At 39.8% G+C, this 18,754-nt stretch overlaps 1 protein-coding gene across 1 annotated transcript in view; it reads left to right on the plus strand.

The window, feature by feature from the left end:
• The first annotated feature begins 2,376 nt into the window (after window positions 1-2,376).
• The window catches only part of man1a1 (mannosidase, alpha, class 1A, member 1), a 165,989-nt gene continuing 149,611 nt past the window's right edge, over window positions 2,377-18,754 (plus strand). The window contains exon 1 of the mRNA XM_042503009.2: window positions 2,377-3,540. Within this exon, the coding sequence (XP_042358943.1) occupies window positions 3,031-3,540 (510 nt within the window). The 5' untranslated portion in view covers window positions 2,377-3,030. The remainder of the gene's footprint in view (window positions 3,541-18,754) is intronic.

Consider the following 18,754-nt stretch of genomic DNA (forward strand, 5'->3'; position numbering starts at 1 on the left):
GACCTAGAAAACCACGACACCACTGGGGAAATGGTGTTTCTTTTGATACATGCATTATCAAAAGCTACTCAGGCTGAAAACAAATCCCACTGAAAAATCCAACTTTGACGAAATGACGCAGGAAAGAACGCCTGTTGTCAAATCTGTTACCACAAGAGACTCATAGTTCAATATTGAGATGCCATACATTTCATCCGAGATTTAATTTTCTGCTTGAATCGCGGAGTGAGAAAGTAATCATACGGACGTGTGTCATCATTTAGACAAGATGCCATCCCAGAATTACAATTTTAATATGGAAGCACGCCATAAGCTTTCAATCCGAATTGTTTTTCTTCCCCTCGCCTCAGTGACTTGTACAGCCATGGCAGCTATTTGTCATAAACAATGCGGTCAGTGATGTACGGTATATAAATGTAAATGTTCAACAAAATGTTCAACAGCCAGCAACATAAGTTTACACATTCAAATCACACCAAGAAGATGATTTATTCAGTTTGAAAACAGGAGCACACACTCATCAGTATCTGTAATAGCATAGAACAAGTCCAAGATTGATTTTTTTTTCTTCTCTCTCTGATAAAACTCTAGTATTAGCTGTGAACTAATTCCAACCCCTATTTAAGTATAAATTGCATGTTTCACGCATACAACTGACTGGTTCCACAAACCCTTATTAGTCACCAACAGAGACAATTGAAATGATTGCCATTTATCTCCCACATTCGCACACAGACCAGCAAAGATCATGGATCTCATCAGTTAGTGAATGTGTGCATTCATGCATGTCTGCATGCGCTTATGTGTTTCAGAGTGTTTTTTTTTTTTGTCCATTTGTTAAGCTTATGAATACTAATAAGCGCCCTGTACAATGAAATAGATGAAATTTTCAATGGTAGTCAACTGTGTATTGTGTGGAAGGTCACTTGCTACACCGCTGCATAAATAGGTATAAGAAATGTACTCAACATACAGAACATGAGTTGGAAAATCTTGGCGATAAATAATATGACTGTATACTGTATCTTGAGATTTAGAAACTCTTTTTTCAAGCTCACCCGCTAGGTAATTAGTTACTAGGTCCGACCCACCACCCCATTCTTTCACAAGTGACCATCACATAGCTGAAGGCCAGGCAGAAACACACATGACATGGTCACAGGGTAAGCCGATGAGGAATGTTATAGCTGGGGGAAACACTAAAGACCCAAAGTTACTCCACAATCGTGTTCATTCATGCTAAAAATTAAATAAGGATGCTTTATTGTGGTTTAAAAGAAAATGATGAGAATAATTTAAAGGTGAACTTACAGAGCAACTTGGACATGCTGCTAACTAGTCTTAGTCCATGTGTGTAGATAAGACAAGTACCTCAAAACTGTACCTAAGAGGAGTATACTTGAGTAAATGTGCTTGTATGCACATCTGTGTGTGTGTGTGTGTGTGTGTGTGTGTGTGTGTGTGTGTGTGTGTGTGTGTGTATTAACTATATTCCTGTTTACATTCAGTTTATTAATTTGCAGTACTGTCAACCACAAATACACCTTATTTTTATAAATATATATATATATATTTGACATGTTAGCCCATTACTTTTACTTTATCTTAAGAATGCCTTGAGGGAATTTCCTAAAATTTGGCACAAATGTCTACTTGGATTCAAGGATAAAGTGTTTAAATTTTGGTGGTCAAAGTTAAAGGTCACTGTTACCTGGTTTGTCCCATTTCTTGTGAATGCGACATCTCAAGAACCCCTTGAGGGAATTTCTGTAAATTTGCCACAAATTCATCCTCATCCATATATCTGCCAAAAATATCTTTTTTTGTATAGTTTTTAAAAAAAGAAAAAAGATTTATGTCATTCTGCATTTTAATCCATTCCACAAGTCCACCCCATACACTGAAATACACATTTACTTAGTTGTACTAACACATTGTTTGTTTGTTTAAAATTAAATTATGCTCTTAAATTACAGCCTCCCTCCCAATCACAAACCATGTTTGAATTTTGCCTGGAAGTGAATTATGTCTTGCTCGAAACAGTAAATACATGGATGTGAACTTCAACTGGATGGGTTTGCAGGGGCATACAAGGCAGCAATTCTTTTTTTCATCCTATTTATACATATTTAATGACCATTGCTGAAGGGAGCCTGTAATCCAAGATTTTCTTTGCTTTTCTTTAGCCTAATTGTTGTGCATATGGCAATAAAGGACTTGAACTTAAAAGGGCAAAAATGAAATAGTTTGTAAGGTCAGTCCACTGATATTTGTTTAATCATGTTTTTCACAAAAAAAAAGGAAAAAACTTCCTCAAGATTCAAGAAGGTTTATTGTCATTCCAAAACATGAGGTGCGTAAAAGGGAACAAAATTAAGTACTGAGGTCCTGGTAAGCGACAATAAAACAGCACACTAAAATCTAAAGCACAAAAAAACAAACAAAAAAACCCAAATAAATACAATGAAATAAAACAATAGTCCAAGATTAAAAAAACTAAAGTGCAAGGATAAAAACAGTACATATTTAGAAGTGCAAACGCATTAATAAATATAAGTCTAAAAAACTATATCGACTATATTTATCTTTTAAAATGTGCTGTAACTTGAACCTGGCTCAGTCGTGCTATAGTCCTTGCTGTTGTAGGGCTAGTGAAACATAAAGTTATAATCGCAGCTGTCAGCGGCTATATACCCCGCCGTTGGGAGGACACGCCCCCCGTGTTCCCACCACTCACAGGGCAGAAAGTGATTAGCTCATCGCGGCTGTCAGTCACGCCTATCCAGCGTTGCTTCCTGTGTGAGCCAGTGGACTCGGTCTGTCTGCAGAGAGTCTCCGGTATGGGCAGCCGCCTTACTCCTCAACTTTTTACCGGAGATTTTACCACTGTTACATTACATTTGACACGTTTTACATCCTCGGGGAATGGACCTCTGAACGGATTAACCCGACTGTGAGTCCGTGTTGAGTTAAAACGAGCGTTTAAATTCATTTTTTTGTTGTTCAAGTTGTTGAAGGAAGAGGGGGAAAATGCCAGTTGCAACTCTTCTGCCTTTTACCGCGACCCCGAATAGGAAGTCTGCCAGCCCGACCTCTTTTAGGTTGACAGAGAAATTTATTTTGTTATTAGTGTTCAGCGCTTTTATAACCCTGTGTTTCGGGGCCATATTTTTCCTACCGGACTCGTCCAAGCTGCTTAGCGGAGTTTTCTTTCATTCCTCCGCGGTGGAGACCAACACCCGCACCGGTCCAGACAGCAGCGACCCAGGTTCGACTGGAAACGACGAGAGGGTCCTGGCCAAAATCAGAAAAGACCACGAAAAAGCTCTGTTAGAGGCCAAGGATACTCTACAAAAACGGCCCGACGAGATAAAACAAGACATTATAATCGAGAAGGAGAAAGTTGCGAAGGAGAGTATGGGTCAAGGTGGGAAGGATGTCAATAATTTACCTTTCGTTGAGTATCACCGGCCGCCCGGGGCGACTGGACACGAGCCTCTGGACCCCGAAACGAAGGACCGACGGGCTAAAATCAAAGAGGTAAGGATCTGTTGAGCTCACGCGCTGTTCGCTCAATGGAGAAAAACGCCACGCCAGACTCCACTGAAAAAAACTGACATTTTAAACTGCCATGACTCACGGCAGTTTATATTCATGGTAAAACGTGACTTAACAGCTTACTCTAATCTTTCATATACCATCTACAATTCGGTGGTGATATAACACATCAGTTAGTACTATAGTGAGTGAAATTTGAACTTTTACACAATGTTCGCGTGTTATCTCGGAAGTCCTCTCCGCCGATATACCTAACGGAGAGCGCTGCCAATTAGTGTAAAACAAGTATACAACTTGTGTTTTTACTTGAACAATGCTGAACATAGAGTATCACTTGTAGCCGAAATGCGCAAAACAACTATTAGTGTTGAGCTGAAGATCTTACGTCGTGTTGTAACACATGTACACCTGCGGTGAATTAGACACGTAGACTTAACAGCTTTGTTAAAGGCATTCGGCGTGGCGTTTTTCTTAACACGAAATTTAACAGCAGACAGTTCTTGGGGAAAAGCAAGGAAGGAATGCAGGATCCATCGCCCCCCTCCGGGCTGATATACCTGTCTTTCAAGTTCCCCGTGTTTGGACAATAGGGTGCTGGTGTAAAGCCCTCTCTGATCCGTCAGCACAGTGGGAACAGAGGGGATCATGGTTGTGGAGAACTGAACAGACCTTTCAGCCTTTCACAGACATTTATATTTGGCCCAGATTTACAGTGTGCTCCACAGTTTGTAACCTGAGGAAAACCTCTGAATTCATGCTTCCTTTGAAAGCTTGACTTATTAGTATTACCTGGTATTACTGTTATTATTAGTAGACTCTAATTGCATTTATAATTCACCCTTATACTTATTTACAGAGAAAGTGTCACAGTGCCCCTGTGTTTGACTGTTGTTCAATAGCTTTTGTGCCCCCTGATGTCCTATCATTCGACACAGGCGAAAACAAAACGGTAGCCTGCGGCAGGGTGAAAAACACCAACAGGTACCATGTCTGGCATTATTGTATTGTGTCACACTGCACTGTGTGTGTGTGTGTGTGTGTGTGTGTGTGTGTGTGGAAGAGCAAGTGCAAAGCTCAGTGGTGAGGTCTCAGAGGTGGTTTCAGGTTGCTGCTGATGGTGTTCAGTCACTGCTGGATGATTTGTGGTGCTATGATCCTCACTAAGGATTTTAACCAAAACTAGGTGGAGATTTATTGTGTCAGGTGTTATTTTGAAGAATTTTCCCATGGTGCTTTTTGAGGAGCAGCTGTCGTAAATCTGCACGGTGAGGTGACTTAATTTCCATTTACTCATTCAGGTGGTTAACTGTAGGCTCGCTCAGAGGACCATGGCGTGCGTGATCAGATGATGTTTAGTGTCCTAACTAAGCACATGCGGCTTGTCCACAGACACCGATGGACTGATATTTTCCTTTCACTGAGAATCAACTGAAAATTAAATTTCTGCATATTGCTGTGTGGTCCAGAGAGCTGATATGGAGAATGTCAGGATATGAGTTCATTGAACAGTGGAGCTATTGTCAATACTCACAAAATGAAATATCACAATGATGTATTTGTCTGAATACCACAGTATCAATATTGTTATCATATTTAGGGCTGACTTTCGCACTTTGTGGAGATATTTGTATTTAAGATGATTAGGAAAAGCAAAAGTTGTTAAAGACCAATCAGCTTTAAAAGTCTAATAACTTCAGACAATCTTACTAGTAAACAGTAATGCAGCTTTCGAGACCCAAAAAGACAAGATTGAACTCTTTCGCCATGCTATCTTCTCCAGAATTCACTACACTGTCCAGTCAAATGTCACACCATAATATTTTATCGATATATCACTCAGGTGTCAGGTTGTAAACGCCGCCCTGTAACCCCAAAAGATCATTGCATATTTGGTATTTTAGACTCACCGTTTGAAATGCTGATGAGGCACGTTTCTGACCTTAAGATGACATCATCCTCCACTAAAAGGTCATGCTGTCAACTGCACGAACGCGGCATTAAACACATCATGTCAATAAGAGGCCATACTGTGTACAAATTACAGTTTGCCGATAGTGTGCATTCTCCTGCCAACTGATTGTCATCACCGTATCACAGATTTGTAATCTCATCCACAGCGGTACACACACAGTCTCAGGTATGAGGACTTCATTCAAAACACTGAGCCCATTATGTCAAATTTAAAAGACATAAGCATTAACTTTAACTACTTCCAAGTCCATACTGTGTTAAATACCGGCATTTAAAGTGGAATACGATGGCATTAGCTTAATGTCTTTAATCAGTAATCCTAACAGTTTACTTTAGAGATACTTTCCCTTTCATTTATAGCACATGTTGTTAATTTAAAGCATCTGGCAGAGCCCCTAAATCCCAGATTCTCTCCTTCTCAGCTCTCTGTATATGTTTTGAAATTTAACTGTGAACTGTGTGACTTCCCAAACAGCAGCAGTGAGCTCAGAGAAAAGTCAACACAACATCGGTCTCACCGAATAAGCAACTGTTGTGAAGATTTCTTGTTTTGTCAAGGCAGCAATCTGTGTTTATAGAGCGCAGCCGAAACACAGATTGTTTTGCTCTGGGCTGTTTTTTAATATGGCCAAATATGAAGTTCATTTAAATCTTGAAAAAACAGTAGCACTGGTGCTTAGGGCATCAGGCTGATTTTTATTTTTTTTCCACAAGTTGCACTCATGCTGCTTTTTGAAAAATTTAGTAGCTCAAGCAGCATCGCTGATAAATTTACATTTAGGTCAATACATTTTTCCTGCAGTTTCTGTTTTAAACATGTTTGCCTTCATCATCTGATGATCTGTAGTTGACTTAAAGGGAAAATTGAAACATTTTCAGAATTCATGCATTTCTATTGTCTAAGACAGTACAAAATATTAGTAAAAATGAAAAACTTGAGTGCTTAAACTCAAATTGTGATGTCATTCAGTATAAAGTTAGCGACTTTGACCAAATTGACCATTTCTGTTACATGGCAGGCGATCCTGTCCTCTACTCGGAGGGTAAAGAGCTTCTGATTTTCATTGTTTTCTGAATTTGTGGACATACTCGGCAGCTGTTCTTCTTCTAACTAAAGCATCTTTTTTCAGTCTCCCGCGGTGGGTCAAACCCTTCCTGCCCACAATCCCATCCTGCCAGTTGTTGCTTTTACACAGACCTTGAATTTGGCACTGGTAATGCCTCTGTTGCTGACTAAAAGGCGGGGCAACTCTGCCCCCCCCATTCCTTGATCACACTTTTTATACAAAACGGCTTCTCTGGATCTGGCTTTGAGAGAGACTAACTAATGGCCACAAATATTGATTAAACTTTCCTAGGCCATGGAAATAATATATTGGATTTCTTCATTTCAGCAGCGTTCCCTTTTAAGTAGTAAAACAGAAAGTGCTGTTAAATGTTGAAATGAAGGGACAAAGGTGACTGAGTGGTTAGTTATGATTGCTTTCCACACAGATGCACATTGCTGTTAATATCTTTTTGTAAGCTTTACAGTAGTCTCTTAAATTTAACCAACAAGATAACCCCCATTGATCACATTTCTTATAGCAGCTATGACTAACAACTTATTTGTAAAAAGCATCAAGAAAATTTTGTTGGGACATTGACTACCATTAAAAAAAAAAAAGGGCCAATGAATGGGGACTCTGAAGGTCCTGACACACCAAGCCGACTTGGTGTGTCAGTCAATGTTGAGGTGTCTACGATCATCTGTCGCGCCATAGTCGCTGGCCTTCATGGGCTTTTTTCAGCCTATTTGGCATGTTGAATGAGTGTTGGAGACGGGGTAGTCGTCTGTGAATGAAATCACTCTGATTGGCAGTTCAGCTCAGTGCACGAGAAAAAAAGGAAGTGAGGTAAAGTAAACAAAAAGCTTAAGTAAAGACGTTGTGGGATTGAGAAGAAATTGTTATATAAGGTTGTTTTGTTTAATCATTGAGCTCTTAAGCAGAAACGTTTCATTATGGTTTATGTTGTTTTTCACTGAACATTTTTATAGTAAATATGCTTTGTTCTTTCAAAATTGTATTGTGTTGTTAATGTGCCGACTAGCATCAAGACTGTTGTCTGATTTCCATTTTTTACGGCTGAATAGAGTGCTGCCGTCTGCTGGTCTGAGGAGTTATTTCCTCTCACACAGGTGCATATGTCTTTGCAGTGTGCTCTTGTGAAACTTTTTGGCACAGACACAAGCAACCTGCATCAGTCGGCTTCGTCTCCGCTACCTCTTTGATGTGGGTTAAGTGCATCAGGACCTTGATCCTCACCATTCCTGAGTGGCAGCTGTTTCGATTGTAACGGAAAGCGTTCGTCACAGATAGGAAAAAACAAGATAGTTCATCTGTAGATAGCTACAATTTAATCTTAGTGTTTACTCAACAAAGAGCCACAGTGTTTCAGAAATGGTCCATGACAGTGTAATATTCTACAACAGGGAAACGAAAGCCAGAGTCTGGCAAAACCTCCAACCTAATGACGCAACTAATGAGCACATTATAAAGTCAGGCGAGAGGGTAATGTTTTTTTCACTTCAAGAGAAATACACAGCAGAAGTTTGTTTTTATATATCTACTCAGCATGACACAGGGTGTGTCAGACACGGCATACTTATGGTGGAGTGGGATACATTTCTGCGACTAAAATAACTCAAAATGAACAAGTTTTCTGACGATTTGTATGATTGAGGAGGTTGTTATAATGCTGTTAAAGCAATATACAATTGGAAAAATATAGATTCACTGAAACCAAGAAAAGTGTCTTATAATCAAAACAAAGGTGGCTTGTGTGTGCATCAGTATGGTTATGCAGTGTAAGATGAATAGATTCCCGTAGAACCTCAGTGTGATCACTTCTAACATAGAAAACCTTCTCAAGCAAACCACATCATTCAGGCAGTGAGGCACATTTGATAAGAGATGGTAAAGTAAACATCGCATGCCCTGTCAACACATCTCCCTTCCCCCAACATTTAAGATCTGTCTGTTTTTATAACAAGGGAGATAGCATTAGAATAAATCAACAAGGAAAAAGAACAGTGGTTTCAACGAATCTGTTCAGCTTATAATTAGAGTAAATATTGACAAGACGGTGTTGGATCTGTCTGGTATGATTAAACAGGTGAGTCAGTTATTAGAAATTAGCGAGGTAGATTTTCATTTGCCTGTACCCCTGGTCATGGTATTGACTTGAGTTTTGCAGTTGTGGCTGCAAGTGAGTTGAAATGCAAGAACCCATTGCCGTGTTTTGATTATGATAAGAGATAATTGCTGGTCTAGTAGGTTTGAGGTATTCAGTTTGTATTCACGTAACATGCCGTCCTAGATTACCTGCCACCATCAAAGTGTCAAAGTCAAAACATACAGATTAAAGAAACTGATGCTCCCTATTGATGCCAGAGTTTCGACATGTGTGGTGCTTCTTTGCAGTATTACAATAACAGCTTATTTTTTTAACCCTTTGAAACCTGGATCGACATCATTTTTCCTGTGCTGATTCAGATTACGATACAAAGTGTTTCCTGTATTAGACAGCAGCTGGGTTTTGTACAAGAGACCTTATCTAGTTTGCCCAGGGTATTTTTAAATGTCAGATTTCGTCAAGTCCACAAATATTGCCCTCTTCATTAGATAAATGTGAAAACACCTCTAGTGACAAACGTTGCATAGATATAAGTCTGTATAGTCAAGGCCAAACAATTTGGGGGACGTAAACCTAAGGAAAACATATTTTTGATTGGAAAGGATATTTAAACTAATGCAAGACTTGTGTTGGACTTTCACACAGTCTTTTTAGGATTTCATGTTTTTGGCCACCAGTAATATCTTGGAACAGTACTCCTAACTCTCAGTGAAGTAAAACTTAGCTGTAGGAGTAGTAATAATGCTTGTAATTGTAATAGATACAGAGAAGCCCATAACTTGGGCTTTAGTCGTTTCTCGGAACGATACTTGTCTAATAAATCCCAATAAATAAGCAAATGATGCCAATAACTATTGTAATCGAATTAGATTAAGTGCTTGTAGCAATAGTTTTAGAGTTCATAATATTAGTGTTCAAGGAAGTCATAGTTGTTAGTAGCAGCATCAGAAAAGTTGACGAGTAAGAATAATAGCAGCACTTATAGATAAAAACATATATTGACATCACTAGGCAAACTGTAACTGTCTGATAGAAATTCTGTTCTTTTTTTGCCGTGCTCCTGAATCTACCTGGACAAAAATAGCATAACTTGCATAATTATCAAAGGATGAGGAAGGTGGCATAATTTGAAAGTATAAGTGACGTGTCAAAGCACATTTTTTTCATCTTATTCAGATATTTTAAGCTTTTTTGAGACATACGTAGATGCATCTGACAACCTGAGGTTGTTTTTTTGGCTTCCCTACTTTCTTTCTTTTTTTTTTTTTTTTTTTTCCATTTTCTGCACTTCAGCTGCGTAAAGCCAATACCTCTGCTGACCAAACCCAGCCTCACATTCACATCCTTATAAGCTCCCCTCGGCCCCAGGTGGCCTGGTGTTATTTAGTCGAAGCTTCTTAATTATTTGAAGATAAAGTTCTATGATGATGGTTTCCTCCTCTACCTCAGCACCACCTGACCCAGTTATCCAGGGATCTGCCACGCTGTGTAACGGTCTCAGCGGGTGAGTGTTATGTTTGTGATGGGCAGCGGACAGGCTGCAGGGGCCACTCTGTAAAGGATAAACGGCTTGTTGTGAGTGACCGCCACAATCCCACAATCAGTTGAATCTGTTTGTCTACTCAAAATCAAAGGCTCTCTGGAGACCCCCTCTGCTCTGCAGTCTGCGGCCTGGGCTTTCACTCGCCCTCGTAGAGGCTTTGGAGGCGAGCAGTGGGGGGTAATAATGAAACCCTTGGCTGATAAACAGAAGGAAAATCAAGGTAGATGGGGTCGATGCTGGATGCTGCAACAGCTGGTTTGTTTGACACAGTAAACTACTTTTCTCTCTGGCAGTGGCATGTTTCATAACAGCTTGAAGGTGATTACATTTCAGGATTTTTACAGCTCATAGTGCCCCTGGAATATTATAATATATGTGGAGCAAAGCCTTTTAACCCTTTGAAACCTAAATAACTTGACTCAATTACTTTTGAAAAGGTGGAAAGAAGTTACCAGTTACAAGAAAATGACCTGAAATTTAGCCAAAAAAAGGAGAAAAATAAAAAAAGAGAGAGAGAGAAATATATAGATATAGATAAATATATAAAAACTAATAATAACTATAGTGATAATAATAATTTTAATTGAATCTAGACATTTTCCTTATTTTTTAAATTATTATTAACTTTGAATATTCTCTCTATCGCTTTCATTTATAAAACAAATTTTTATTACATTTTATTCTCACCTTTTCCTTAATTTTTGCAATCTGTGTGACATCTCTTCCAAATGTGCTCAGGTGTCAAAGGTTTAAATGCATATGAAAGGCGTCTGAATGAAGCACAGGAAGAGGAAAAGTGATGTTGTTCCAGGTTTCTAAGGGAATCATTATGGAATTTGGTGAATTGTGGGGTCATAATTTGGCTTAATGTATTCTTTTAACAAGTTCCATGATATGAATACAGTGAACTTTGTCAATCTGTCAGTCATTCTGAATGGGTTAATAGGTGACCTTTATTCATGACAACCACCTGACCAAGGTCAGCTGCTGGCCAGACACAGCCTGACTTTGGTAGTTAAGCACCTCTTTGACAGAGTGAAACTAAATTCAACAATATTGATGTTGATGCTGAGGGGCGGGGCCAATCATCATATTCATATTCTGCGCATACTAAACAAGGTAAAAGTCACAGCTTAGTCATTATGAGGCATGAAGGGATGTTTTTCAGGGAAACATCCTCTAAATATATAATATTGATCAACTTAGATGAGTTTTAGGTTAGGTTTTAGGATGAGGTTTAGGCCGATTTAATGCCAGAGGAGGAACTTTAAAACAAGTGGGGAAACGACATGTGGATATAACTCAAACTGCTTCTGTGGAAATTATGTCAAAATTCAGTGTAATTCATTGGTTTAGCCGTGTACTTATGAAATTACTGTAGCTGACTGGAATTTCTTTGAAGCAGAGATTAACTTGTGACAGTATAGGAATAGGTCAGACACGTCAAGTGTGCATTAGGTTGGCCTGCGTCATATTATTCACACTTCCTTTTTGAAAGCCATATCAGTGTATGTGCTGGAATTCAGCCAAACTACAGACTGCCGATCTCTTAGGAAAAATGGCAAACCATAAGGAAAGAGCAATTTACACAAGTTTTAATTTTGTGATAACAGAGGAAACCCTCTATTTTCATTGGAAACAGATTTCTCTTGGTTTGCCAAACAGATGTTCATACTAATTAGTTACTGTAACTTTCACATCCTGCTTTTTAAAATTGACACTAAACACTTGATCCTGCCTGTCTAACAGTCTTTTCTAAATTATGTTCAGTTACAGTACAACTAGAAAAACTGTGGTACCTTTGCCGGTGGACAGGCAGGGACCTCCAGGGGAAACCAAACAATTCATCTGCACTAAATGCGACACATAGCCATTTTCCCTTCATTTTCATTGTCATTGTCAGTGATCTGTATGTTAGGCTTTAGCCTCTAACTTTTTTTTCTGAGTGAGTTTGACATTCTGTATATAGCCCTCAAACACATATTGTAAATCTTTCTGTCTGCTTCTCTCTGAAATATTTTTTTTTCATTTTTCCAAATAATGTGAAGAAGGGACTGCAGTCACAGTCTGGGCTCCGTGGCAGCTCTGACAGCTTGACGGACTATCACAAAAAGGCAGGGCTTAGCAAGGTTTAATTGCATTCCTACTAAGAGGAAAGACGTTTGTATCCTTTCACAGCTGCATCTGCACTGGTTGCTTCTTTATTGGCACTAGTAAGTTACACAGATAATCTATTGCACTGTTTACTGGGGACCACCTGGAACTCCCTCAAGGACCACTGAGAAACCTGGAAAATCTCTCAGAACCACTGCTCTCATCTATGTGGCAGCATTTTTAATATAACAACACTTGTTGCTAATTAATATACACAGACTCACCTTTTATGCTCTGAGCAACAGCTGCTGTCCTATCTGACTCATCATCCTTACTTCTTGTGTGTGTGTGTGTGTGTGTGTGTGTGTGTGTGTGTGTGTGTGTGTGTGTGTGTGTGTGTGTGTGTGTGTGTGCTCGCGCGTGTGTGTGTGTGTGTGTGTGTTTGTGATGTGATGAGGTGGAGCTTGTTGCTGCTTAAGTATGCAGATGAGATGCAAATGAGCATTCAGCGAGCCATAAGGACAGCGTGTTTGCAGTATTCACTCCTTTCAGCTCACCATCTTAAAGGACAATCGCTTAACATTCTGTCAGCCTGTCACCTCTGTCAGCACCTCTTCTTCTTTGAAATACACAAACACACTTACACAGCAGTGGCTTGTATACATACACACTCATACACACATGTTGTTCAGACAGCTGTGGATTAGAGGCTGTTGGTTTGTAACCGTCCAAAGCCGCCTGCCGAGCAAAGATGAAACATCAATCTTTCCTCTCTCCCCTTACATCTCTACATGCCTGTCATCTCCTTCCTCTCTTCTTTTTATCTTTCCTCTACATTTTCCTCTTTATCCCCTCTTTGTTGTTACTTCTATCCCAGATTCTCCTCTCTCTCCTCTTTTCTGCTTTGCTGTCTTCAGGATACAGTTCAGTTATTTTTGCCCACTTCCAACACAGTTGTCTTTGCAAGCGTGCATTACCAAAAGGGCCATTTTGCCGCTTTGCCAAACTTTACAGCCTTGAATAAAATACTCTGTTTCCGTCTCTTTCTGTCTCTGTCTGAGGCTAACCTGGCAGCCTGTAAGTCCTATTTCAGTATCGACCATTTGAACTAATTGCCTCTGGTTCCCCGGTCCCACTTTTCTTAGAGTGGAAACCAGACGTGTGTGTGTGTGTGTGTGTGTGTGTGTGTGTGTGTGTGTGTGTGTGTGTGTGTGTGTGTGTGTGTGTGTGTGTCAGATAGAGTTACTGCTGGGCCCTCCAGGTGCTTTCTTTAATTGTCTAATGGCTGTAATAGCTGTGGCTGACAACCAGCGCTCCTGCTTCCAGCACAGGTATGTGTGGATCTACATAAAAGTTGTGAGTGCTAATGCAGACAGAGAAGTCCTTTCAGTCCTCTGACAATGGAAGCCCTACTCATTTCCAAAGCAAATTTCAGTAAAGACATAAAGAAGTCATCAATAGCCAAATTATGTGGAACCTTTTCTGCTACTAATCTAGATAAGAGCCCAAGCAGAGTGAAAATGGCTGAAGGAAACACTTTGACCAGTCAGGAATCTATTTAAAATTTAATTAAAGGACAAAAAATTATCATGTAAACAGTCCTCTTATTGCTGGGTATTCTTACTCGACTTCACCACACATACGACTGTGTGGGTAGAAGCTGGTGCTGCGGGAGTGTGAGCTCCACATTAGGGGCAGTTGTGACAGTCCACCTGGCTGCACACAAACAGTGACAGGACTAACTTTTAGCATCGCACCACTAACTGCTATTAAGGGTTTTAATGGCAGAGTCAAGCCATTTTGGTGTTGGTGTGAATTCATTTGGGCAATTTAAAGACTCCCTGTTGGATGTTAGCTGCTGCTGCTGTGTTAGCTCGTACATACTGGGCAGGAGAGAGTGGCTCCACATTTAGCAGCAACAGAAATTTTGCCGATCCAGCAGGGAGTCAGGAACATCGGGGATCAGACCCTTGGAACAAAAACGATTGAATGCAGCTACCATTTTGACTGAAAGAGTTTGGATACTACTTGGTAACGTGTTTTTTTGGTTGATACCCTGAAAGTATTTGCTGTTGATACAGAGCCCTGCTCTGTCTTTGCATACTTGCCCGTTTTATTTAAATTAAAGGGGCACATCTGTTCTGTAAGTATAATGAGGTTTCATCCCTCTGCAGAGACAAGGGGAAACTGATACCTGATTCTTTTCTAAACTGACACAAATCACAAAAGACAAATCTGCTACTGCACTATTCATGGAGAGGTGAAACTTGAAACCACCACAATCTGTGATGTTAGAGCAGCTTTGTTTCTACTTAATGGAAACCATGTGCTTTGATAGTGTTGGCTTGGAAAAGTATGTGCTTGGGTGAAGAAAACAACCCAATCCACAGGCTGTTTCATTTCCAGACTGTACAGGTGCAGCTTTTATTTCTATGACAATACCTGATACCAACGCTGTTGGTATCAGCAAAGAGGGTGTTCTTCTCTTCTGGAGATATGACATTGCAATGCAGAGGATAGCTCCCCTTAAATCTTTTTTCACTCAATCATGTTAAAATTTTCAGTGATATTTTGGTCAGGGCAAAGATTTTATATGAAAATACCATCATTTTAATTAATTCATGGGGTATGATATTGAAGTAAACCTTCAGACTGAACATTTGGTTGAATGTAAATGGTATATAGTGGTAATTACCTAGATATTGGTGGCTACTGTAAAATATCAGGGTTTCCATCTTCTTCCCTGTATAGACAAATTATGCTGCACCTGGAGCCCAAGGCCAGGATGCTGGCTGGAAGTATAATATCCATGTAATGCATATTTTATTGGCTTAATAAAGTCACTGTAAATATATAGTCCTAGTGGATAGACGGCAAGGCTTAACATATTTTAAATCTATATATTAGTATGGATTGTTATAGCATGGCGTTTGAAAGTCAGTGTCGATGGACTGGTCCAGTGGTTGGGTTTCTGGGTTGTGCTGGGGGAGGATGAGGATGAATGTGCTCATTCCAGATTTTTGCGTTAGTTGCCTCCCGGCTCTCTAGAAGGGAGTATAGACTCCATAGAGACTGATGGGGTCATTTTGCATATATACACATACTCAAACTGGCAGTGCACTCCTTCTGTGTATTTGTGTTTGTCTTGTTGCCTTTGCATAGTTCAGTGATAGCTAGGGGCAAGCCCCAGCAGCCCACACACCACAGGCCTGAGATGGTGGTATATTAAGCTTTATTGCCCATGGAGCGTATCCATCTCAGAGGTACATCTAGCGCTTCACTGCTGTTACTGGAGCCGCTCTCCCACTCATGCATAGTCATTGAGCATTGATTTGGAAAAGCGTGACGCAAAATAAATTAGATGGATCGTTATTACTATTACCTTGCATTTGTGCTTTAGTGCATGGCATGAGCAAGCCCTTAAGCATGGGTGAGAAACTGTTCAAGCAAATACATGGGACTGTATACATTAAGTGAAAGACACACATAATGCCTCTATGGATTTTCTGCAGTACTTTGCAGAAAGCACACCCTAATGAAGTCCTAATTTTTACCGGTGCCTGTAGCTTAAATTCGGTCCTAGTACCCAACAATAGCTTTTTTGGTACTTTACTCTTTCTGTAGGCGAGTAACAAAAAATGTTATCTTACAGTTTCAATACCGTAAATAACTTATATTACCATTAAATTTATTACTGTATCTAACAATAGAATATGAGATTTACAGTGTAATATTGGTTCCAAAAAGCATCAAGTGTTTACTTTATTTTGAAAAAGGCAAATAACTGTTAAATTTGGCCGATTTTTACAGCAATGATATTGCATCCAAAAAGCATCAAGATTTACAGTGTTTTACTGTAATATGAAAAAAACCTGCACATTACTTTAAGAATTTTGCTGTATTTTTACAGCAATTTGTAGCAGTCAACAAACACATCTGCTCCTTTGCTCTTTCTTAATCACACATATCACACATCTTTGTCTGTCTCATTGCTTGTGTGTGTTTGTGAGTGTGTGTGTGGTGTGTCTCATCTCTCTCTCTCGCCAGATAGTTTATAACTACCGCTAGGAAGCCAGCGGAGCTCGGCCAGCTTTTGGTCTTTGTAGCACTTTGTGGTCCTTACACCTCCTTTCTGAAACCAGCCGCCCTGCAGAGCTCCATTGTCTGCACTGCAAAGTGCTCGAAAGCCAGTAAGAAGGCCGTGGAGCTCTTTGGGTGGCTTCCGGCTTCGAGGGTGCTTCGTGGCGTTTCGACCTCTTATTTGACCTTGGCATTCACACGCAGGCATGGTCTTAGTTACTGAAATTTGGTACCAGTTGATTTAACGTGAGTCAGTACTCGTAGTACCAGTTGGTACCCTTAAAAGTAAAAGTTGGGTAATCAGCCATACATATAAGATAATTTCAAAAGTCTGGGGAATACGTGTTAAATTAAGGTTCATTTGCCAGAGTTTGTCCAAATGTTTTGACTGTATCCTGCTTGTTATTTTGTAACAAGTAGTCGCATATGAGGGGATGGTTGTAACACCTGTCAAAGTCTGTACCCATTTGGATGTCCAAATTATGGGAAGCTGAGACAAATTTGTTTACTGTTTCCTCTACAATGTCACCACTAGGGCATCAGTGAGTTAAGTGCATTTTTGCCTTGAGCTTAATTTTGTGTGTTGTGATGCATGAAGGTGCCAGGTGATGAAATTTTCTAAACTTCAGATTTAATGTTTTAAAGTGCTCAAAGTGTGCCGCTGCAAGTTAAATGAGCATAATTAATTGTTTTGAGTCATAGTGTGCCTGTGGGGGTTTGAAACGTGTCCTCCATCATACCATAGAAGTATAATAGTCAGTCAGCGAATGCTGCAGTGCCTTTAACGGTCACTAGACTGAGTGAAATTAGTGAAAAAGCTAGCTAAATGAAATGTCAATAACAAGTCATCAATAACCCTTCGGGCTCTCTCCCCACACCATGTGAACCAGCTCCATTTGATGCTTCAGTCCGCCTCTTTTCTCCACTTACAGCTTGTTTTTAAGTGACCAAAGAGCCCATAGTCCAAACATAAACCAGTGGACACGCACTTAAACTATCATAGAGTAAGTCTGAAAAGAGACATGCTGTACTGCTTGCCCAACATAACAAATACATTTTTAGGGTTGGGTAACAGGAAGTCTTGCAGTGCTTCATTTAATCTTTTTCCACTCAGACCTCCTGTATGAGCAGCCTGACATTTTCGGCTAAAGGTGAGCTTTGGAGCTTTGCTTTTCTTTACTGAATCCTATCGATACACCACAGGCTTTGGCCTGCAGTTGGGCATAGACCTGTATTGTGTGTGTGTGTGTGTGTGTGTGTGTGTGTGTGTGTGTGTGTGTGTGTGTGTGTGTGTGTGTGCATGTGTGTGCGTGCTCCTCCTCCTCCTGTTCCTGCTGTGGGCAGCCGCCTATTGACAGATTCCAGTAGCTCTACAAATGTGACCATGTTTTATTTGGTGCACGAGGGAGTTATGAGTGCCCTCTGATTTAGTTTCTCTTCCCCCTTTCTCTCACACTCATTTCTTTCCACACAAAACTCATAGATTTACAGCGTATTTGTTTATTTACTGGAATCATCCCCTGACCTAATAGTAACAGCTGCTACAGCAGTTTTTTTTAATTTATTTTTTATCATTTTTGCTTTTAGGCTCTTATAAATTCCTACATATTAGGGCTGGGCAATGATAATTATCTCAATATACTTTTCCTCAATAGTGATATAATAAATGTTTGATATATCCTCCACATAAATAAACCAACCATAGGTCCGTAGAGTGGGGGCAGTAATGCACCTTAAACACCAGTTACCACCTGCCAATAACCAGAAGAAGAAGAAAAAAGACAAGTAGCACTAATACTAGCATTTAATACAGACATCAATTTTTGTTAGTCTGACTTTTCTGACCATGGTTAACATCGCACTGTGATCTGACAATAAATAATAATTGATTTATAAGATTTTCTTCAACTTCCACTCAGGAGCATAAATCTGCCTTTTAACATAAAGGAATAATGATTTGATTTTTTTTTGGTAAATAATTATTGATATCTACCCACATGGAAATTAAGAATTACTTGTATTTAAGAGGAAATTACAGGTTTTGAAAATCAATTTCCTGAATTTCATCATGTAAGAAGCCTCCCTGCTTTTTGCCTTCTTTCACAGCATTAATTTGTTAATGCTGCTGTTAATGGAAACTCCCCACTTTCTCCATCTGTTTTACATTAAAGCACTACCAGCAGATCAGAGGGCGCAATCCCTTTCTCTCCACTACAAGGTTTTTATTGTGAAACATCTGCAGGAAGCGTGTGGGAGCCATTATAGTGCAGATAATCAGTTCCCCCTTTTTCAACTGAGCCAATATTCAAATACGGAGAATATACCAACGTC

The sequence above is a fragment of the Plectropomus leopardus genome, chromosome 16 (genome assembly GCF_026936395.1).
Source record: "Plectropomus leopardus strain MGB_pleo_1.0 chromosome 16, ASM2693639v1, whole genome shotgun sequence".
Taxonomy (NCBI): Eukaryota; Metazoa; Chordata; class Actinopteri; order Perciformes; family Serranidae; genus Plectropomus; species Plectropomus leopardus.